This window comes from Centropristis striata, chromosome 10 (genome assembly GCF_030273125.1).
Source record: "Centropristis striata isolate RG_2023a ecotype Rhode Island chromosome 10, C.striata_1.0, whole genome shotgun sequence".
NCBI lineage: Eukaryota > Metazoa > Chordata > Actinopteri > Perciformes > Serranidae > Centropristis > Centropristis striata.
Window position 1 is genome coordinate 25,868,881 of NC_081526.1, and position 17,227 is coordinate 25,886,107.

Sequence of the window (17,227 nt, forward strand, 5' to 3'; positions counted from 1 at the left end):
ATGGCCCCGACTCTGCTCTCCTGTTTTAGTTAAAATATCTTCATTAAACAAACATTGTTGTCTTTTTTTTAGCATAGATAATATACATACAGTGTAATTATTTATTAGACAGTGTGTGATATTCGATATATTGGGTAGAAATAGGTTTTCACAGCCCTAATAGGGAAGAACTACAAAACGAGAGGTCTAGGGAGTTGTAGTTTTTTTAATAAAACAGGTTTTTCCCTCAAATTGGAAGTTGGAAATACTTAATAAGTGGCTTTCCAGGGGTTTGAGGGGATGTCAATCACATTTTTGGCATCAGAATTTAAATATTGTCTTGTTCAATGGGGGATTTGTTGTTTTTTCAGCATATCCTAAAGCCCCCCCACTCCCACCCCTTAGTGACTATGCTCACATTATAGTCCATGTCAACACCTTTCTATAACAGTAGGTCTCATGTCTGTAACCCTTTTTGTCTCTTAGTTATAATCATTTAAATATGCCCCAGGGTTAAGGTTCAAAGGTCAATATCTCAAAGCAAGAATATTATAGAACCTTGAAATTGATATATGTTACTCTCCAGGCCAAGACCTTTCCGGTGATGTATTTGATTTAGCTCTATGACAAAGTTTTATTTTTTTCAAACCTTGGAAATCTGCCCTAACAGGCTAAGGTTCAGACAGCCCTTTGAGTGCTCAGATTCCGAGATGTGAAAAAATAAAACTTTGTCATAGAGCTAAACCAAATACATCACCGGAAAGGTCTTGGCCTGGAGAGTAACATATATCAATTTCATAATATTCTATAATATTCTTGCTTTGAGATATTGACCTTTGAACCTTAACCCTGGGGCATATTTAAATGATTATAACTAAGAGACAAAAAGGGTTACAGACATGAGACCTACTGTTATAGAAAGGTGTTGACATGGACTATAATGTGAGCATAGTCACTAAGGGGTGGGAGTGGTGGGGCTTTAGGATATGCTGAAAAAACAACAAATCCCCCATTGAACAAGACAATATTTAAATTCTGATGCCAAAAATGTGATTGACTTCCCCTCAAACCCCTGGAAAGCCACTAATTAAGTATTTCCAACTTCCAATTTGAGGGAAAAACCTGTTTTTATTAAAAAACTACAACTCCCTAGACCTCTCGTTTTGTAGTTCTTCCCTATTAGGGCTGTGAAAACCTATTTCTACCCAATATATCGAATATCACACACTGTCTAATAAATAATTACACTGTATGTATATTATCTATGCTAAAAAAAAAAGACAACAATGTTTGTTTAATGAAGATATTTTAACTAAAACAGGAGAGCAGAGTCGGGGCCATTTACAGTGAAGCGCGATTCAATGAGATCGCACAGCACATCCGCGAGGATAGGACCACATCCGCTATGATCGCGGTAGATTACAAAATAAAACAGATTTCAAAATAAAACACAGCGGATCGTCTTTTTCTGGCGAGATCTTCGCCACAAAGTGATTATGTACATTCACTGAGTGAATATTAAGAACATAAAACATATATTTCTCACTAGAAATGTAATCAAAATCCATTTTTATGCAGAAACAAAGTCAAAATATTATTTTTTTTTCACTAAAAATGAGAGAAATGTCCGCCAGTGGAATGCCGTAAAACAAACGAATAAAAGTTTATTTCTCAGAATCGAAGGAGAAAAAAATTATACTGAGAGCCACAACATGAAGCTATTTTATTGTTGAATTATCAGTGAGACTTTGATGTGTTTGTGTTGAGAAATGTTGACGATGTCATTAAAAGAAATCCTTAAAACAGGGAGAAAAATACTTCCGTGCACAGGGTCCTCGGTTCTCCATTCAGATTGTCGCTGGCAGTGTAATGGAGGGCCGTGGTCGGGATATTATTGGAGTGAATAGACGGCTGTAAGCCTCTGCTCTAAGCGTTTCTCAGCAGCGCGAGCGGGTTTATATTGGAGGTCAATTGAGAACCCAGAGCGTTCCCCACACACGTGGAAGGGTACCCTTTTCGTCAGTATGATACGTTCAGGGGCGTGACAAATAGTCGGTATTTTACGCTTCGGGAATGAGAACGGGTTGGGAAGGACGTGAACCAGTGTGGTGACCCACAATATAGAGACATTCACTAAGGGCTGCAACTCCTTTAAGAAACGAACAGGAGAGCTATCTGTTAGCTTGTTGGGCTGACAAGTGTGGGTGAGAGAGTTGTGTACTGTGCAGTGTGAAATGCCAGAGCTCTAACCTCACTGTTGTTGTGCTAAGTGAGAGTAAACAGACTCAACTCAAGTCCCTCAGTCTCGTCTTTTACATGCTCCCACAAGGTCCTATTTCATTATACATGAAGTATATAGTATATACATTGTCTTTTTTGAGCTTTTTTTCAGGGAATGTCAGATGTATCTATACAGTAATACAGTTCAGAGGACATTTTCAATTAGATTTTTTAACTTGGAAATCATGTTATCATTCCTGCAATTTTAATTTGTCAACGCCATCAAAACCTTTTTATAGTATTTCTTTGAAAATGGCATCTGTTTTATTCCTTGAAGGATATTTGTTCAGAGACTAACACATTTCCAATGTTCATTTGTATTTTTAATGCTTAAATATGTCACTGTTAAATCTGAAGGTTAAAGACAAATGTAATTCATGCTATGATTTTAATTGTTTTGAATAAACATGAACTTCTTTGGCTTTAAAAATGTTATTTTATTGATTTCAAAACCTATGTACATTAGGGGTCCTGGGAAAACTAATGAGTGACATTTCTAATATGATAATTTCAAATAATATTAATAAGTATTGGGACATCCAAGATAGCAGCGTGAGCAGTCTTAACTTTTCAAGCTCTCAGCACCAAATTTATTTTAAGCTTTTTTAACCGTCGCTCTCTGTTAAAACAGTTGGCATAGTACTTCTGTGTCCATTTACTGGTACATCAAGTGCAAAACTAAGGCTAATCCAACCAAAATGTCGAAGAAAACCGGCCAAAAGCGACAGAACACGTCCAAGGAGGCTAACACTTAGCTAGCGACCACAACTATGAATACGGCAGCCTGCAGTCGCACGATGAGGATGAATACCCGCCCTTACCGGTAACTCCAAGTAAGCCACCACTCCCGAAGAAACCGAACGTAATCCAACCGCTGACAGAACGCGGCCTCAGCTCTGATAATGCCATTAGAGCCCTGGCTGACCTCATCAACAGCAGAAGCGACACCCTCGAAAAAATGTTGGAGTCTGTCCGCGGTGAGATAAAGGCATTGGATGAAAAGGTTGTACATGTCGAAGAAAGAATGGAAAGAAGCGAAGAATCTGCTTTGAAAACTATGAGCCGGGTCTCCGAGCTGGAACCTGTGGCTCCACGGCTTGACAGAAACCAGGGAGGAGGATGTACGAGCACGTGTGCCAGGCGATTCTACCGGAGGAAAAGGAGAAGCTTGCCAATGCCATAGACGTTGCGCACCGAGTCGGAAAACATCGACAGGACAACACAACACAACACCGCGAGGGCTTATCATGAGATTCAACTCCAGAAGATACATGGATGCAGTCTGGAAAGCTGCCAAACGCAACTCCTATCTGCAGAATAAGGGCTTACGCTTCACAGAGGACTTAAATCAGGAGGACAGAGAGAACAGACAAGAGCTGTGGCCACTCATAAAGAAAGCACGACATGAAGGGAAAACAGCCTACTTTGTAGGCGGTAAAGGTTTTGTGAACGGTTCAGAAATTCTTCCTTGAGCTGTCAAAGTTCAGATGCCAAGGTTTGAATAAGTGCCTTCTTCTCAGTTCTCAGTTACTCAGGGTTGTTTATTTGTCAAGGGTAATGTTAAGGTTATTTACCTACCTGTTCCCTGCTTAAAAAAAACCCTGCACTTTAATACATAAAGATATATATTTTTTTTATATAAAGACGTAATGCCTTATTCCCAAATATGTGAAGAAATAATAATATTGCCTTCTCTAAAAATACTACGCTTAGTTATAAAGCTAATATGGTGCTGATCTCGGCTGCTATGTGTTACTTATCAACACTATCCTGTAACATTTAACCGAGACACCTTTACGTTTTGGTTATATTCATTTTTTTATACATAGTTCCTTTTGTTTATTAATGTTGTCATTTGTTTCACTAAACGGCAGGGGGTTACGTAATAACATTAAGAGGAAAGCACTGTTTCTTTTCGCAAAACAGTTCAAATCAGATTTTTTTTTCTTTCAACAATCTCACTCTACTGTGGACAATACAAACTTCTGGAGATCACATTGGGGTAACACTATATGGCTCTCCCATGGAACAGAGCGTTCAGCTGGGGTAGCCACCTTAAATGACAGATTTAAAGGAAATGTTATGATTACTGAATGTGATCCAAATGGGCACTTCATCTGCCAAGCTATTAAACATAATGATTTCATCTACATTATTTCCAATGTCTATGGTTACAACACAAGAAGAGAAAATAAAACTCTGATGCTAGATATTGATCGCATTATTTCAAGTTGGCTGACCAGATTCCCAAATGCATTCTTAATGTTTGGTGGGGATTTCAACAATATTTTGGATGGCACAGACAAAATTCCACCTTCTCAACAATATAGAGCTGACTCATATCTAATTGACTTCATAGAAAGGTTTAATCTAGTTGATACATGGAGAGAGAAGTACCCTAGCAGTAGACTGTACACCTGGAGTAATAAATCTGGTTTGAGACAGTTTCGTTTAGACTATTGGCATATTTCTGACAGTTAAGACAAGAATAATATTGATGTTCGCATCTGCCCAACGCCTTTAACTGGTCATAAAGCTCTATACTACAAAATAATGAAATTCAAAAAAGGATTAAGGATTTAATCTCATTTTACTGGCCCAAAGCAAACAATGATAACTCTTATGGGACTAACTGGGAACTCCTTAAATATGAGATAGGACATTTTTTAAGAAAGAGTGGTGCTCAAGCTGTCAAAGCGAGGAAAGCAGATGAATTAAAAATTGTCTCAAGCATAACTAACTTATCCAGCAAAGAACCTGACTCCTTAACAGAGGAAGAAAAAGGAGACCTAGCTCTCTTGCAAATCAAACTTGATGAATTATATCGCCAAAAAGCAAAGGGTGCCTTTGTCAGATCTCGCTCTAAATGGTTAGAAGAAGGGGAACAAAACACTCATTACTTTTTTAATCTTGAAAAACATCACGCCACCAACAATAGCATTTGTAAGATAAATATTAATGGAGCTGTTACTGAAGACCATCGTAAAATAGCAGACTTTTGTTCTAATTTTTATAAAGACTTGTATAGTTCTAAATTTTCCCAAATGGCAGCTGATCATTTTTTTGATTCCCGGTCGGGTAAAATAATAAACTAGAAAATTTCCTCTGGGGAAATTCTGAAAGGGCCACGGGGGCTACTGCCGGTGTGTGTACACTATGATGAGATTCTTCAGAGATTTCAAACTATGCCCTTTAACCTCAAAATGTGTGTGTGTGTGTGTGTAGCGAAAATCGCATAAAGTTACCTGTGTGTGTTTGAAGCATATGTATGCATGTGTGAGGAGTGTGCGCGCTTACCCGCATGTGTGTGTGTGTGTGTGTGTGTGTGTATCTGTAACTGTAATCACATCAAAGATCAAAGGCAATCAGATCAAAGCAATCAACAGAATTAATTGGCACCTGTTCCGGCTCAGTGACAGCAGAGGTGGACAGACTGCAGTTTCTGGCCTCGAACAGAAAGCATTTTTGGCAAAACCATAATACCTATCATTAATCCGACTTCACTTTGAGCGTCCTGAGTTCTTCCTGAACGTCTACATATGGTTTTTTTTTAAGAAAAATGAAAAAATAGCTTTGTTAGAGCGATCTAAAAAAACTTTTACATCTCCCTTTTTTTAGAAATCTTCCTGCGTTTTTAATGTGGGAGCCAATGAGGCTGTTGATGCGTGTTGGTGGCGCATCTGTGCGTCCTACGCCCAAACTATAACTCTGACAGCTTTACCAGAGGATTGTGAGGGAGAAGACAAATTTTCCTACATTTCTATGTATAAATTATTTCTGTAGAGTGGAATTTGCGGCCTGGAGCGCAGTTTTCAAATTTATTTTTTGACAGTTTTTTCTCTCCCTCTACACTCTGGCGATGATGTCACACACTGTGACACGAACATTCCGTGCAATACACACCCATTATAATCTCAGAATTTCTCCAAAAATTATGATGGTCATTGAACAGGAATTGATAAAAAACTATATGACCTATCGAAATGTGGAGTAATACACCAATACACAAGACTTGTGTCTACTGTTTAAAGTTTAAATGGAGTCTCTAGCTGAAATTATGCCGGAGTAGTAGACGTTTGAAAATCTCCAATTGTTGTTCTTTTTCGCTCATTTTCTTTCGGCCGTCCCATTAATTTCAATGCAAAATTTTGGGCAGTTTTTCACGACTTATGTCGCGAAAAAATTGTATTCTGTAGAGAAAAGTAATAGCACACCGATCCCGATCAAACTGCAGGTTTTTAAGATTTTTTTTTTTTTTGTATTTTCCATTCTTTATTGAAAGTGACAGATAGAAAGGGGGTGACAGAGGGGAGGACATGCGGCAAAGGGAGCACAGGCCGGATTCGAACCCGGCTCCGCCGCAGCAAGGACTCATAGTGGTAAGCACGCCATAGTGGTAAGCACTCTACCAGTGTGAGCCACCGGGACGCCCCAAACCGCACCGTTTTGATATATAATTTGTCCTGCAACTCTTCAAGTAGGACTAGTAGCGGGACGAAATTGTGTCCGGCAGAGGAAGAAAAAGAAATCCACAGTATAACAGTGGTGCTCGGGGCTTTGCCCCGAGGCCCTAATGAAGCAGATAAAGAATCCTGTGACAGGCCTATATCTCCTCAGGAAGTACAGCAAGCCATAAATCATCTCAAAAACAATAAATCTCTGGGGTCTGATGGACTAACAGCTGAATTTTATAAGTCTTTTAGTGCTGAACTGACTCCCTTTTTACATAAAGTTTTTATTGAATGTATAAGTAATGAATGTCTCCCCACCACTTTGACCCAAGGAATTACTGTTTTAATTCCCAAACTGAAAAAGGACAATCTACTTTTAGACAATTGGCGACCGATTTGCCTACTAAATAACGATTACAAAATATTAGCTCTCTTATTGGCAAAAAGATTAAGATTAGTTCTAGACTCTATTATAGAGGAAACACAATCAGGCTTTATGAACAAGAGGCATATTGCAAATAATGTCAGGCTAGTCCTGGACATTTTGGATTATCCAGAAATGGTGGAGGATGATGGGTTCATTTTGTTTCTGGACTTCTACAAAGCCTTTGATACAGTTGAACATCTGTTCATTTTACAATCCCTTAAGAAATTTGGCTTGGCAACTAATTTTTCTCTGCTATCAAAAGTCTATATCACAGAAGTAATAGCTCAATTAAACTAATGGGTGGCATGACTTGATGAAATTGATGATGATTTGATGTGATCAGCCAAAAGCTAAATTGGGTGGATTAAATTTCTTTTTTTTTAAAGATATTTTTTGGGCATCTTGTAGCTTTATTGAGAGATGAGATATTGAGAGCGAAAGGGGGAGAAGACATGCGGGAAAGGGCTCCGAGCCGGAGTCAAACCCGGTCCGGCCAGCCGCGTACGAGGACTGGGCCTCTGTGGTATGCGCTCTACCAGGTGTGCCACCAGGAACGCCCCATATTAAACTTCTTTTTAAGCTGTAACTATAACATTGATAAAATACCGTTAAAAATGTCATCCTTTCACCGGTAGGCCTTCCTCCCATGGTCCCTTATTTTCAAACATAATTTTTCATCTCATAACTATTTTATATGGAACAACAAGGACATTCTATTTAAACACAAATCCCTCTTTATAGATTATTGGTATAATAATAACATAATATATGTAGCTCAATTATTCAACAAGGATGGTCTTCTCTACTCTTATAATGAATTTTTATCTGAATATAATATCCCTGTTTCTCTTGTAGATTTTTGCCAAAGGTTTTTGGAGCGATCCCATCTGGTGTTGGCATGTTGTTTAGATCTCAACCAAGTTTGGAAACCCAACATTTGTCCCTGCTGTCCTTGTCAGACACGCCAGTGGGTAAAGCTTGTTTAACTGGTATTCATCGGAATAACAAATTAATCAGAAACCTGTTTAAAAAGGATGTCACTACAGCTCCATATGTGCTCTCATATTGGAATAAATACATAGAACACAATAATTGGAAAAAGATCTGGCTATTACCCAACCGTTATTTGATAACCAATAAAGTGAGAGAAATTTAATTTAAAATAATTCATAAATCTTATCCTTCCAGTCAATACATTGTTAGAAGATTCAAAGGAGACATTGATGTGAAATGCACTTTCTGTTCTGAACATATTGAAACTGTCACTCATTTATTTTGGTACTGCCCCTTTGTCCAAGGTCTCTGGATTGAGATTTGTAACTTTATTGCAAGCAATATTAATAAAGATTTTAAGTTGTTTTGGAGGGATGTATATTTGGGCTCTTGGACAAAAATAAAGAAAGACTCAACTAAATATTTATTATAAACCTGATCATACTGATGGAGAAATTTCATATGCATAAATGCAAATTTGTTCGAAGAAAACCATCTTTTGTTGCCTTTGTTGCTCAGGCAGTACATCGCCTCTATTAAATTGTCCAAAAACCAAAAAGCTATTAAAACAGTTGATATTTGTGAACTATTAAATATATTATTGTAAGCCCTTCCCCCCCGGCGTAGAATATACATGTGAAATTCTTTTGTAATGAATTGTATGTTTTTGATGTTTGTGAAACAAAGTTATAATAAAAAATATATATATATTAATAAGTATTATTTATTTGTGTGTTAAAATTAAGTGTTTATCCAGCAAACATACAATTCACTTAATAAAAATCTAAAACTGAGAGATTTAACCAAAAAATGCTTGGATAGAGAATATATCATTTAACAGAAATGTATTAATACATTTTTGGAAATTATCCGAATCATTGTTTTATTGAGTTTAAAATGCTGATTAGTTCTGCTTTAATCAAACTTTTGAAGTTAGATAACCAAAATAAAAATAAGAGGATCATTTATGGATCTAATTTTCTTCATTTCTCCAGTCCACCAGATTAAAAGCTATTCATCCCATATGTATTAAGCTTGCATTGTTATCTTTTGTAGTTTGGATTATTGCTTCTTAGTGGGAGGTCTTTTCCATCCTATTCCTTCTCACTAATTGGATAGTTATATTATGTGTTTGCTTCAATGAAAGATTATAAACTGAAATGAAAACATTCAGGCTGCTGGACAGACACAGAGCTGGAAATCCTTTATCGTTGGGTTTGTAAATGCAACGTGTTCTCTGTATGGCATCAACATCTAAAAAACGTCAAGTTTTATGATGGACAATGTTTCAGTAGTTACTATGTTTACTCTGTCAGGCTTAAGCGGGACAACAAACTACAGAGGTATTCTCTTTTTTGTTACTTTGTTGTGTTATTGTGTGATTTGGCTGGTAAATTTGACCATTATTGTGACAATCATTGTTGACAAAAACCTTCATGAACCCATGTATATCTTCCTCTGTAATCTGTGCATCAATGGACTTTATGGGACAGCAGGTTTCTACCCCAAATTCCTAATAGATCTTCTGTCTACCAGTCATGTTATCTCTTATGCTGGATGTCTTCTGCAGGGCTTTGTGTTGCACTCCTCTGTTTGTGCTGATTTCTCTTTTCTGCTTCTGATGGCCTATGACAGATATGTGGCCATCTGTCACCCTCTGGTGTATCACTCTGTGATGACTAAACAGAAGGTTTGTGTGTTTGTGTTTTTTGCTTGGCTTATACCTATTAATTTGGTGTTCATTGGTTCAATAACAACAGCAATATTAAAGTTATGTGGCTCACACATACCGAAGATCTACTGTATTAACATGTTGGTTGGTAAATTAGCTTGTTCTGCCTCAATAGCACATGTTGCTGTTCCAGCTTTTAATTATACATTTTATTTTGGCCATTTCATGATAATTATTTGGTCTTATGCAAATCTGATCAGAACATGCCTAACATCCAAAGACAACCGGACAAAGTTTATGCAAACATGTCTGCCACATGTATTCTGCTTATTTACTTTTTTTGTATGTTTGGGCTTTGATTTGATGTACATCAGATTTGGCTCAAAAGATCTTCCACAAAGTGTCAATAATTTTATGGCTATAGAATTTCTCCTTGTTCCTCCATTGATTAATCCCCTCATATATGGTCTCAAATTGACAAAAATAAGAAAAAGAATTATACAGTTTTTGTGTGATAAAAGTCACTAGATTAGTACAGCATCATCTATAATATCTGGGTTTTTTTTATATTGATACCACTTTCTCAAAATGTATATCATAATATTTATTATATGCATGTATTTTAATATTAAAACAGGTACGTTTGGATATAATATTTGTGTATTAGTAATATCAGAAATATATTTTTCCCAGTGTAAATTAGAGGAGTCAACTCCCACAAGGCACTTTTAATGTTGATGAACACAATCTGTTGCCCAGAATATTAATATTATGGTTTGAAAGGAACACTGTTTATGTACTATATGTAAAACTGAAAGAACTATAACTGTATAATGGAAAAGTGGGAGTCAATTTAATTATACATTTGAATAATTTCATTCTGAGCAGAGATTGTGGCAGTTTGACATACACATATATAAATACACCTTGCATGAATAATAAATAATAAAATGTGTTTTCATCTGTTGCCTTGTCCTATACTTGACACTGACAAGGAGTGTTTGGCACATTCTAGTCCTCAGCTCACTTTTTTATACTGCCTGAGAGCAGTGGCGTCCCTAGTTTTTTAAGTAGCCCCGAATATTAATTTTATATATATATTAATTAATTATATATATATAATTAATTAATTAATTATATAAAAATATATATATATATATATATATATATATATATATATATATATTTTTTTTTTTTTTTTTTTTTTTTTTTAAGATCACATCCTCAAACTACAGTTATCTTATGTTGATGCTTCGATAAAACAGTGTTTTTTGACAGGTTTGAGTAACAATTAATTATTAAAAAGCCACTACTTTGGCGCACAAGTGGTTAACACCTCCAGGTCGCATGTGATATTGGGGTGGCTGTGGCTCAGTTGGTAGAGCGGGTTGCCCCCCAAGCAAAGGGTTGGTGGTTCAATCCCTGACCATGACCAGCCTATCGAAGTATCCTTGAGCAAGATACTGAACCCCAAATTGCAATAGTGTGAATGAATTCCCAATGGTGGCAAGTGCCACTGTTTAGGGTAGCCTCTGCCACCAGTATGGTGAATGAGCTCAGTCTGTAGTGGCGACTAGAAAAGCGATATATAAGTGCAGGTCCATTTCATCATCAGCGGCAGCAGGCGCACTTGACAAAAGGCAGGCTTGACAACAGCAAGCTGTTCAGCTGAGGTGTAACAAGCTATCATGTCACAAAAAAATATTTCCATGTTTTCCCCCCCAAAGGTGGTCAGCAATCAAAGAGGTAATGAGAGGTAATAGAAATATAATAAATAATATAATAATTTAAAAAAAAAAATGAAATGGAAGTTAAGTAAAAATGTAGAATTTCGTGAGAGAGAAAGAGTGTTGCAGCTGGAACTACTGGAGGGAAGTAGCTAATGTTAGCTAGCTAGCAGCTAATTGATATTACATGGGAAAAAACAATCTTTGATTACAGTTTTTCTCAATTGCTAAAACACTAAACCCTATTGTCTGAACCAAATGCTCAGTTGCTCAGTTCCATAATTGCTTGAGCCCACTGATTGATTCAATCACTCTTTTGGCAAAACCATAAGCACTTTTCACCTGTTTAGACACAACTTGCCAACAAATTTTCATTGTGATGCACCCGTGCTGCATAATGGTGAGCACAGGTGACAAAAGTCAAACACAATTAAAGCACAAGTGTCACCACTTGAAAACAAAAATTCAAAATTGATCACACTTGTGGCTGATGATGTGAGGGAACATATAAGCCAGTTCAGAGAGCACTGGTTTGTGAGGCCCTACAATGGATAGAAATCTGAGAGGAAGAGTTCCTGTGAGAGGAGATCAAGGTGGTCGAGGTAATATCTGATGAAATCAGAACTACTGTGATTGACCATGTTCTTGTTCATGGTATGAGCATGAGTTAGGCCGGACAAAGGGTACAACCAAACATCAGTAGATTCACTGTGTCCACCATAATCCCAAGATTTAGAGAAGAGAACAGGTAATTACCTTTTTTGACATTATAGTACAGTATGTAAATGTCGACAGCAATTACTGTATGACATATTATATACTGTAGCACAGTATACTGTAAGTAAATATATGTTTCAGTACATCACTGTACCAATGTACTGTAGTATTGTAATGGAGGGTTGGTCTGTTTGTAGGCCTAGTATTTCATGTATATATTTTGCAACATGCATTTAGCCTACTCTGGCAATTAAGTACATTTATTTACTGTTTAAACTGTCTATTATACCATCTTACCAGGAAGTTTTTTGCCCTAAAACTAGATTAGTGTTTTTGTGGGATAAATTCCACCAAACTGCAGTCTTTTTTACAACCTTGAACCTTGTGTACCAATGTTCAAATAAGTCGCTTAATAAATAACAACGCTCATATTCTGTCATTTAGGTTGGAGATCTTGTTGGTTATTTTGAGTCCATCTACTCCAGGCTGCAAATGTACAATAAACAGTATTTGAGTGAATGACAAAGGGACTCATACTTGTTTTAACTTTATACTATCACAAAAATGGAACTATTAAAACCTGAGACTGTTGTGTCAGCTCAGTGCATTGACTTTGTAATTCCATAACAGAAACATTATCTAGAATAAAAACATTGCTTGCTGTTACCTTACAAAACAACACAGAAGAGATTTCCATTCTGGCAGGACCTTTTTTTTTGTATATTTGCAAAAGGCCCTTACAAAATTTAATTCACCAAAACATCTGCTAATCATGTCAGAACTGTAACCACATCAGTTAAGCAGCAGATTTCTGAATAATTAGACTGACTACTTTGCAGGGGCGTCTCTAGGATTTTGACACATTCGGGGGCTCAGCCCAGAAGAGTTAAGCAGATGCGCGTGCTTAGCGCGCCGACATTTTTTAGACATAGAGACATTCTCCACATAGCCTAAGAACACAATTCACACTGCACTTGCATTCAGAGACGAATGCTTGGTACAGTACAGGGGTGCACTGCAAACCTCATATCATCGGTGAAAAAGGTGAAAACAATGAAATCCCATAACCACAGATCATCAAATGAATGACACATTTTGAATTTAGTTTGCACCCATGTACTGACATTAGCTAGCTAGGTAACAACACAGCAGCAGGTGATGAAGCGCCACCATTGGCCCGTAGTGATGGTGAGTGTAGAGTGGACCAGGAGAGGAGCATTCCCATCTGGGGCCGAACCAGATCCACAGCAGTGAGACCAGCAGGAGTGATGGAGCAGGACCACAGCTCGACACCCTGTGAAGAGAGAGCAGAGAAAGTGCGAGTACTCTGGGAAAATAAAAGCTTGTGTCATGTATTATTGGGACATCAGAGAGAGAGAAAGAGGGCCCCGGTGTATCGTAGGCCCAAGAAGAAGCCCAAGCTTAATTATTTTAGGTACACAATTCTCACACACTACAATAGCATTTACAGACAGATGCTAATAATAAAAGATTGTTTTTTCCCATGTAATATCAACTAGCTGCTAGCTAGCTAACATTAGCTACTTCACCTAGTAGTTCCAGCTGCAACACTCTTTTCGAAATTATACATTTTCACGTAATTTCTATTTTATTATTATTAGGGCCTCGGGGCAATCGCACCGAGCACTGGTCCCATACAGCAATAGCTGTAGGGACCAGCCCCGAGCACCACTGTTATACTGTGGATTTTCTTTTTTCTTATTCCTCTTCCGGACGCAATTTCGTCCCGCTACTAGTCCTACAATTTAAAGAGTTGCAGGACAAATTATATATCAAAACGTGCGGTTTGATCGGGATCGGTGTGCTATTACTTTTCTCTACAGAATAAGAATTTTTCGCGACATAAGTCGTGAAAAACTGCCCAAAATTTTGCATTGAAATGAATGGGACGGCCGAAAAAAAATGAGCGAAAAAGAACAATAATTGGAGATTTTTAAACGTCTACTTCTCCGGCATAATTTCACCTAGAGACTCCATTTAAACTTTAAACACTAGACACAAGTCTTGTGTATCGGTGTATTAATCCACGTTTCGATAGGTCATATAGTTTTTTATCAATCCCTGTTCAATGACCATGATAATTTTGGGAGAAATTCTGAGATTATAATGGGTGTGTATTGCACGGAATGTTGGTGTCAGAGTGTGTGATGTCATCGCTCAGAGTGTAGAGGGAGAGGTAAAACTGTCAAAAAATAAATTTGAAAACTGCGCTCCAGACCGCAAATTCCACTCTACAGAAATAATTTATACATAGAAACGTAGGAAAATTTGTCTTCTCACTCACAATCCTCTGGTAAAGCTGTCAGAGTTATAGTTTGGGCGTACGACGCAGAGATGTGCCACCAACACCACCAACAGCCTCATTGGCTCCCATATTAAAAACGCAGGGAGATTTGGAAAAAAGGAAGATGGAACAGTTTTTTTAGATCGCTCTAACAAAGCTATTTTTTATTTTTCTTTAAAAAAATCATACGTAGACGTTCAGGAAGAACGTCGGAAGTGAAAGTCGGATCAATGATAGGTATTATGGTTTTGCCAAAAATGCTTTCTGTTCGAGGCCAGAAATTCGAGTCTGTCTACCTCTGGCTGCTGTCACTCTTTCGGAACATTAACAGCTGCAGTTAATTCTGTTGATTGCTTTGATCTGATTGCCTTTGATCTTTGATGTGATTACAGTTATACACACCCACACACACACATGCACTAAAGTGCGCACACTCCTCACACATGCATAAACATGCTTCATACACGCACACATAGGTAACTTTATGTGATTTTAATTACACACACACACACACGCACACACACACAGGTAACTTTATGTGATTTTAATTACACCTACACACACACACATTTTGAAGTTAAAGGGCATAGTTTGAAATCTCTGAAGAATCTCATCATAGTGTACACACACCGGCAGTAGCCCCCGTGGCCCTTTCAAAATTTCCCCAGAGGAAATTTTCTAGTTATTATTATTATTATTATATTTCTACTCCCATTACCTCTTTGATTGCTGACCACCTTTGGGGGAAAAACATGGAAATCTTATTTTGTGACATGATATCTTGTTACACTTCAGCTGAACAGCTTGCTGTTGCCAAGCCTGCCTGTTGTCAAGTTTGTCTGCTGCCTGACGTCGCTGTTTTGGGTGAATGACGTCACGTGCGACCTGGAGGTGTTAACCACTTGTGTGCCAAAACCAGGCTTTTTAATCATTACTTGTTACCCAAAGCTGTCCAAAAACACTGTTTTATCCCAAAAAAAAATATTTTTTGAAAATGATATGCTACTGGATGCTAGAGTTAGAGTATTGTAAAACAGGATTTTTTCAGATAAGAACAAAAGCTCTGTTTAAAAAAAACACAATCTCCTTCCTCTTTGTCATGTCCCGACTCTAATTTTTTTGACATCATATAGGAATGACACACATAGGTATGCTTGTGCACTTTATCTCTGTACCTTAATGTACCTTGTCTAGTCATTCATCCATACAGACCCCCTTTTATAGCCCCATTGTCATTTACTTGATTATTACTACATTTGAACTTTGTATATTTCTTATGATATTTCTATTATTATGTGTTCTGATGCTGTTTGTTTTGATCTCTTGTTCAGTGTTGTTGACAAGCTTTGAGTTCTTTTTCCCAGATGTTTTGTTGTTGTTATAAGAGTTATTAGAGGATGCAGTCGACGGGGGTGCAGTCACAGCACAGTGCAACTCCTCCCTCATTCACTCATACTCATTTACTCTAATCATCTTGTGACACTTTGAAAGTACACTTTGGTAAGAAATGGATGAGGTAATGACTTATGTGTTCATGGATAATGCATCTGTTAGAGTTTTCATTCTATCAGGGTTAAACACAACAAATGATTACAGTGGAGCTCTATTCACATTTACATTGCTGTATTACTGTATGATTTTGTTTTTCAATATCTCTCTCATCATCATCATAATCTTAGATGAGAACCTGCATGAACCCATGTACATCTTATTGTGCAGTGTCTGCATTAATGGGCTTTATGGCACCACAGGTTTCTACCCCAAATTCCTCCTAGATGTGCTGTCTTCCTCCCAACAGATCTCATATGAAGGATGTCTTTTACAGGCTTTTGTCATGTACTCATTTGCTTGCTCTGAGTTATCCATTCTAGCAGTTATGGCTTACGACAGATATCTGGCTATATGTCGACCACTGCACTACCACTCTTTCATGAATAAGAGGAGGCTCTCTCAGCTGATTTGTTTCTCCTGGCTCACACCTTTCTGCATCTTCTCCATCAATGTTGTGCTAACTTCAAGACTAAAGTTATGTAGTACAGATATTGAGAGAATGTTTTGTGTGAACTGGGTAATTGTTAAACTTGCCTGCCCTGACACTGACACATTTTCAAACGGTATAGCTGCATATATTACAATTTACTTGTATGTAGCTCATGGGTTATTTATAGTGTGGACCTACATGCATCTTATTAGAACTTGTGTGAAATCCAAAGAGGACAGGGTGAAGTTTATGCAGACATGTGTGCCACATTTAGTATCTTTACTCACGTTCCTTGTTGTAATAGTTTTTGATTTGATGTATATGCGATTTGGCTCCAAAGATTTTCCGCAAAGCCTTCAAAACTTTATTGCGATGGAATTTCTGCTCATTCCTCCTGTGATGAATCCTTTAATATATGGATTTAAACTGGCCAAAATACGAAACAGGATTTTAGGTATATTTTGCATTGAAATAAAATTGCATTATCCATTGAGTTGAGTCAGCTCTGGCTGATTTTAATGTGACAAAGAAGAATGCAGTGTTTTTCTTGAGGATATATCATCTCTGGGTTAAGGTTTTCCTGAAAACTTAACCCGACTGATAGTATGCTGAATCACACAGAGTTTAACTTTTCAGTTTCTCAACATGTCAGGTTCAATTTGTCTACCATATTTCTTGTATGCTGCATGTGACAT

General features: G+C 37.4%; 2 protein-coding genes across 2 annotated transcripts; both read left to right on the forward strand.

Moving 5' to 3' along the window:
* The first annotated feature begins 9,403 nt into the window (after window positions 1–9,403).
* Window positions 9,404–10,330, forward strand: LOC131978615 (olfactory receptor 51E1-like). The gene has a single exon (XM_059342325.1). It carries the CDS (start codon window positions 9,404–9,406, stop codon window positions 10,328–10,330), a length of 927 nt encoding a protein of 308 aa, XP_059198308.1.
* A 5,699-nt stretch (window positions 10,331–16,029) lies between these two features.
* On the forward strand, window positions 16,030–17,030 carry LOC131978616 (olfactory receptor 4B13-like). Its single transcript, XM_059342326.1, has one exon. The coding sequence runs from the start codon at window positions 16,059–16,061 to the stop codon at window positions 17,028–17,030; it is 972 nt and encodes a 323-aa protein (XP_059198309.1). The 5' UTR covers window positions 16,030–16,058.
* The last annotated feature ends 197 nt before the right edge of the window (window positions 17,031–17,227 follow it).

Bases quoted from the DNA above. Each gene is read 5' to 3' on its own strand.
- LOC131978615 (XM_059342325.1), top strand. From the start codon at position 9,404: ATGATGGACAATGTTTCAGTAGTTACTATGTTTACTCTGTCAGGCTTA.
- LOC131978616 (XM_059342326.1), top strand. From the start codon at position 16,059: ATGGATGAGGTAATGACTTATGTGTTCATGGATAATGCATCTGTTAGA.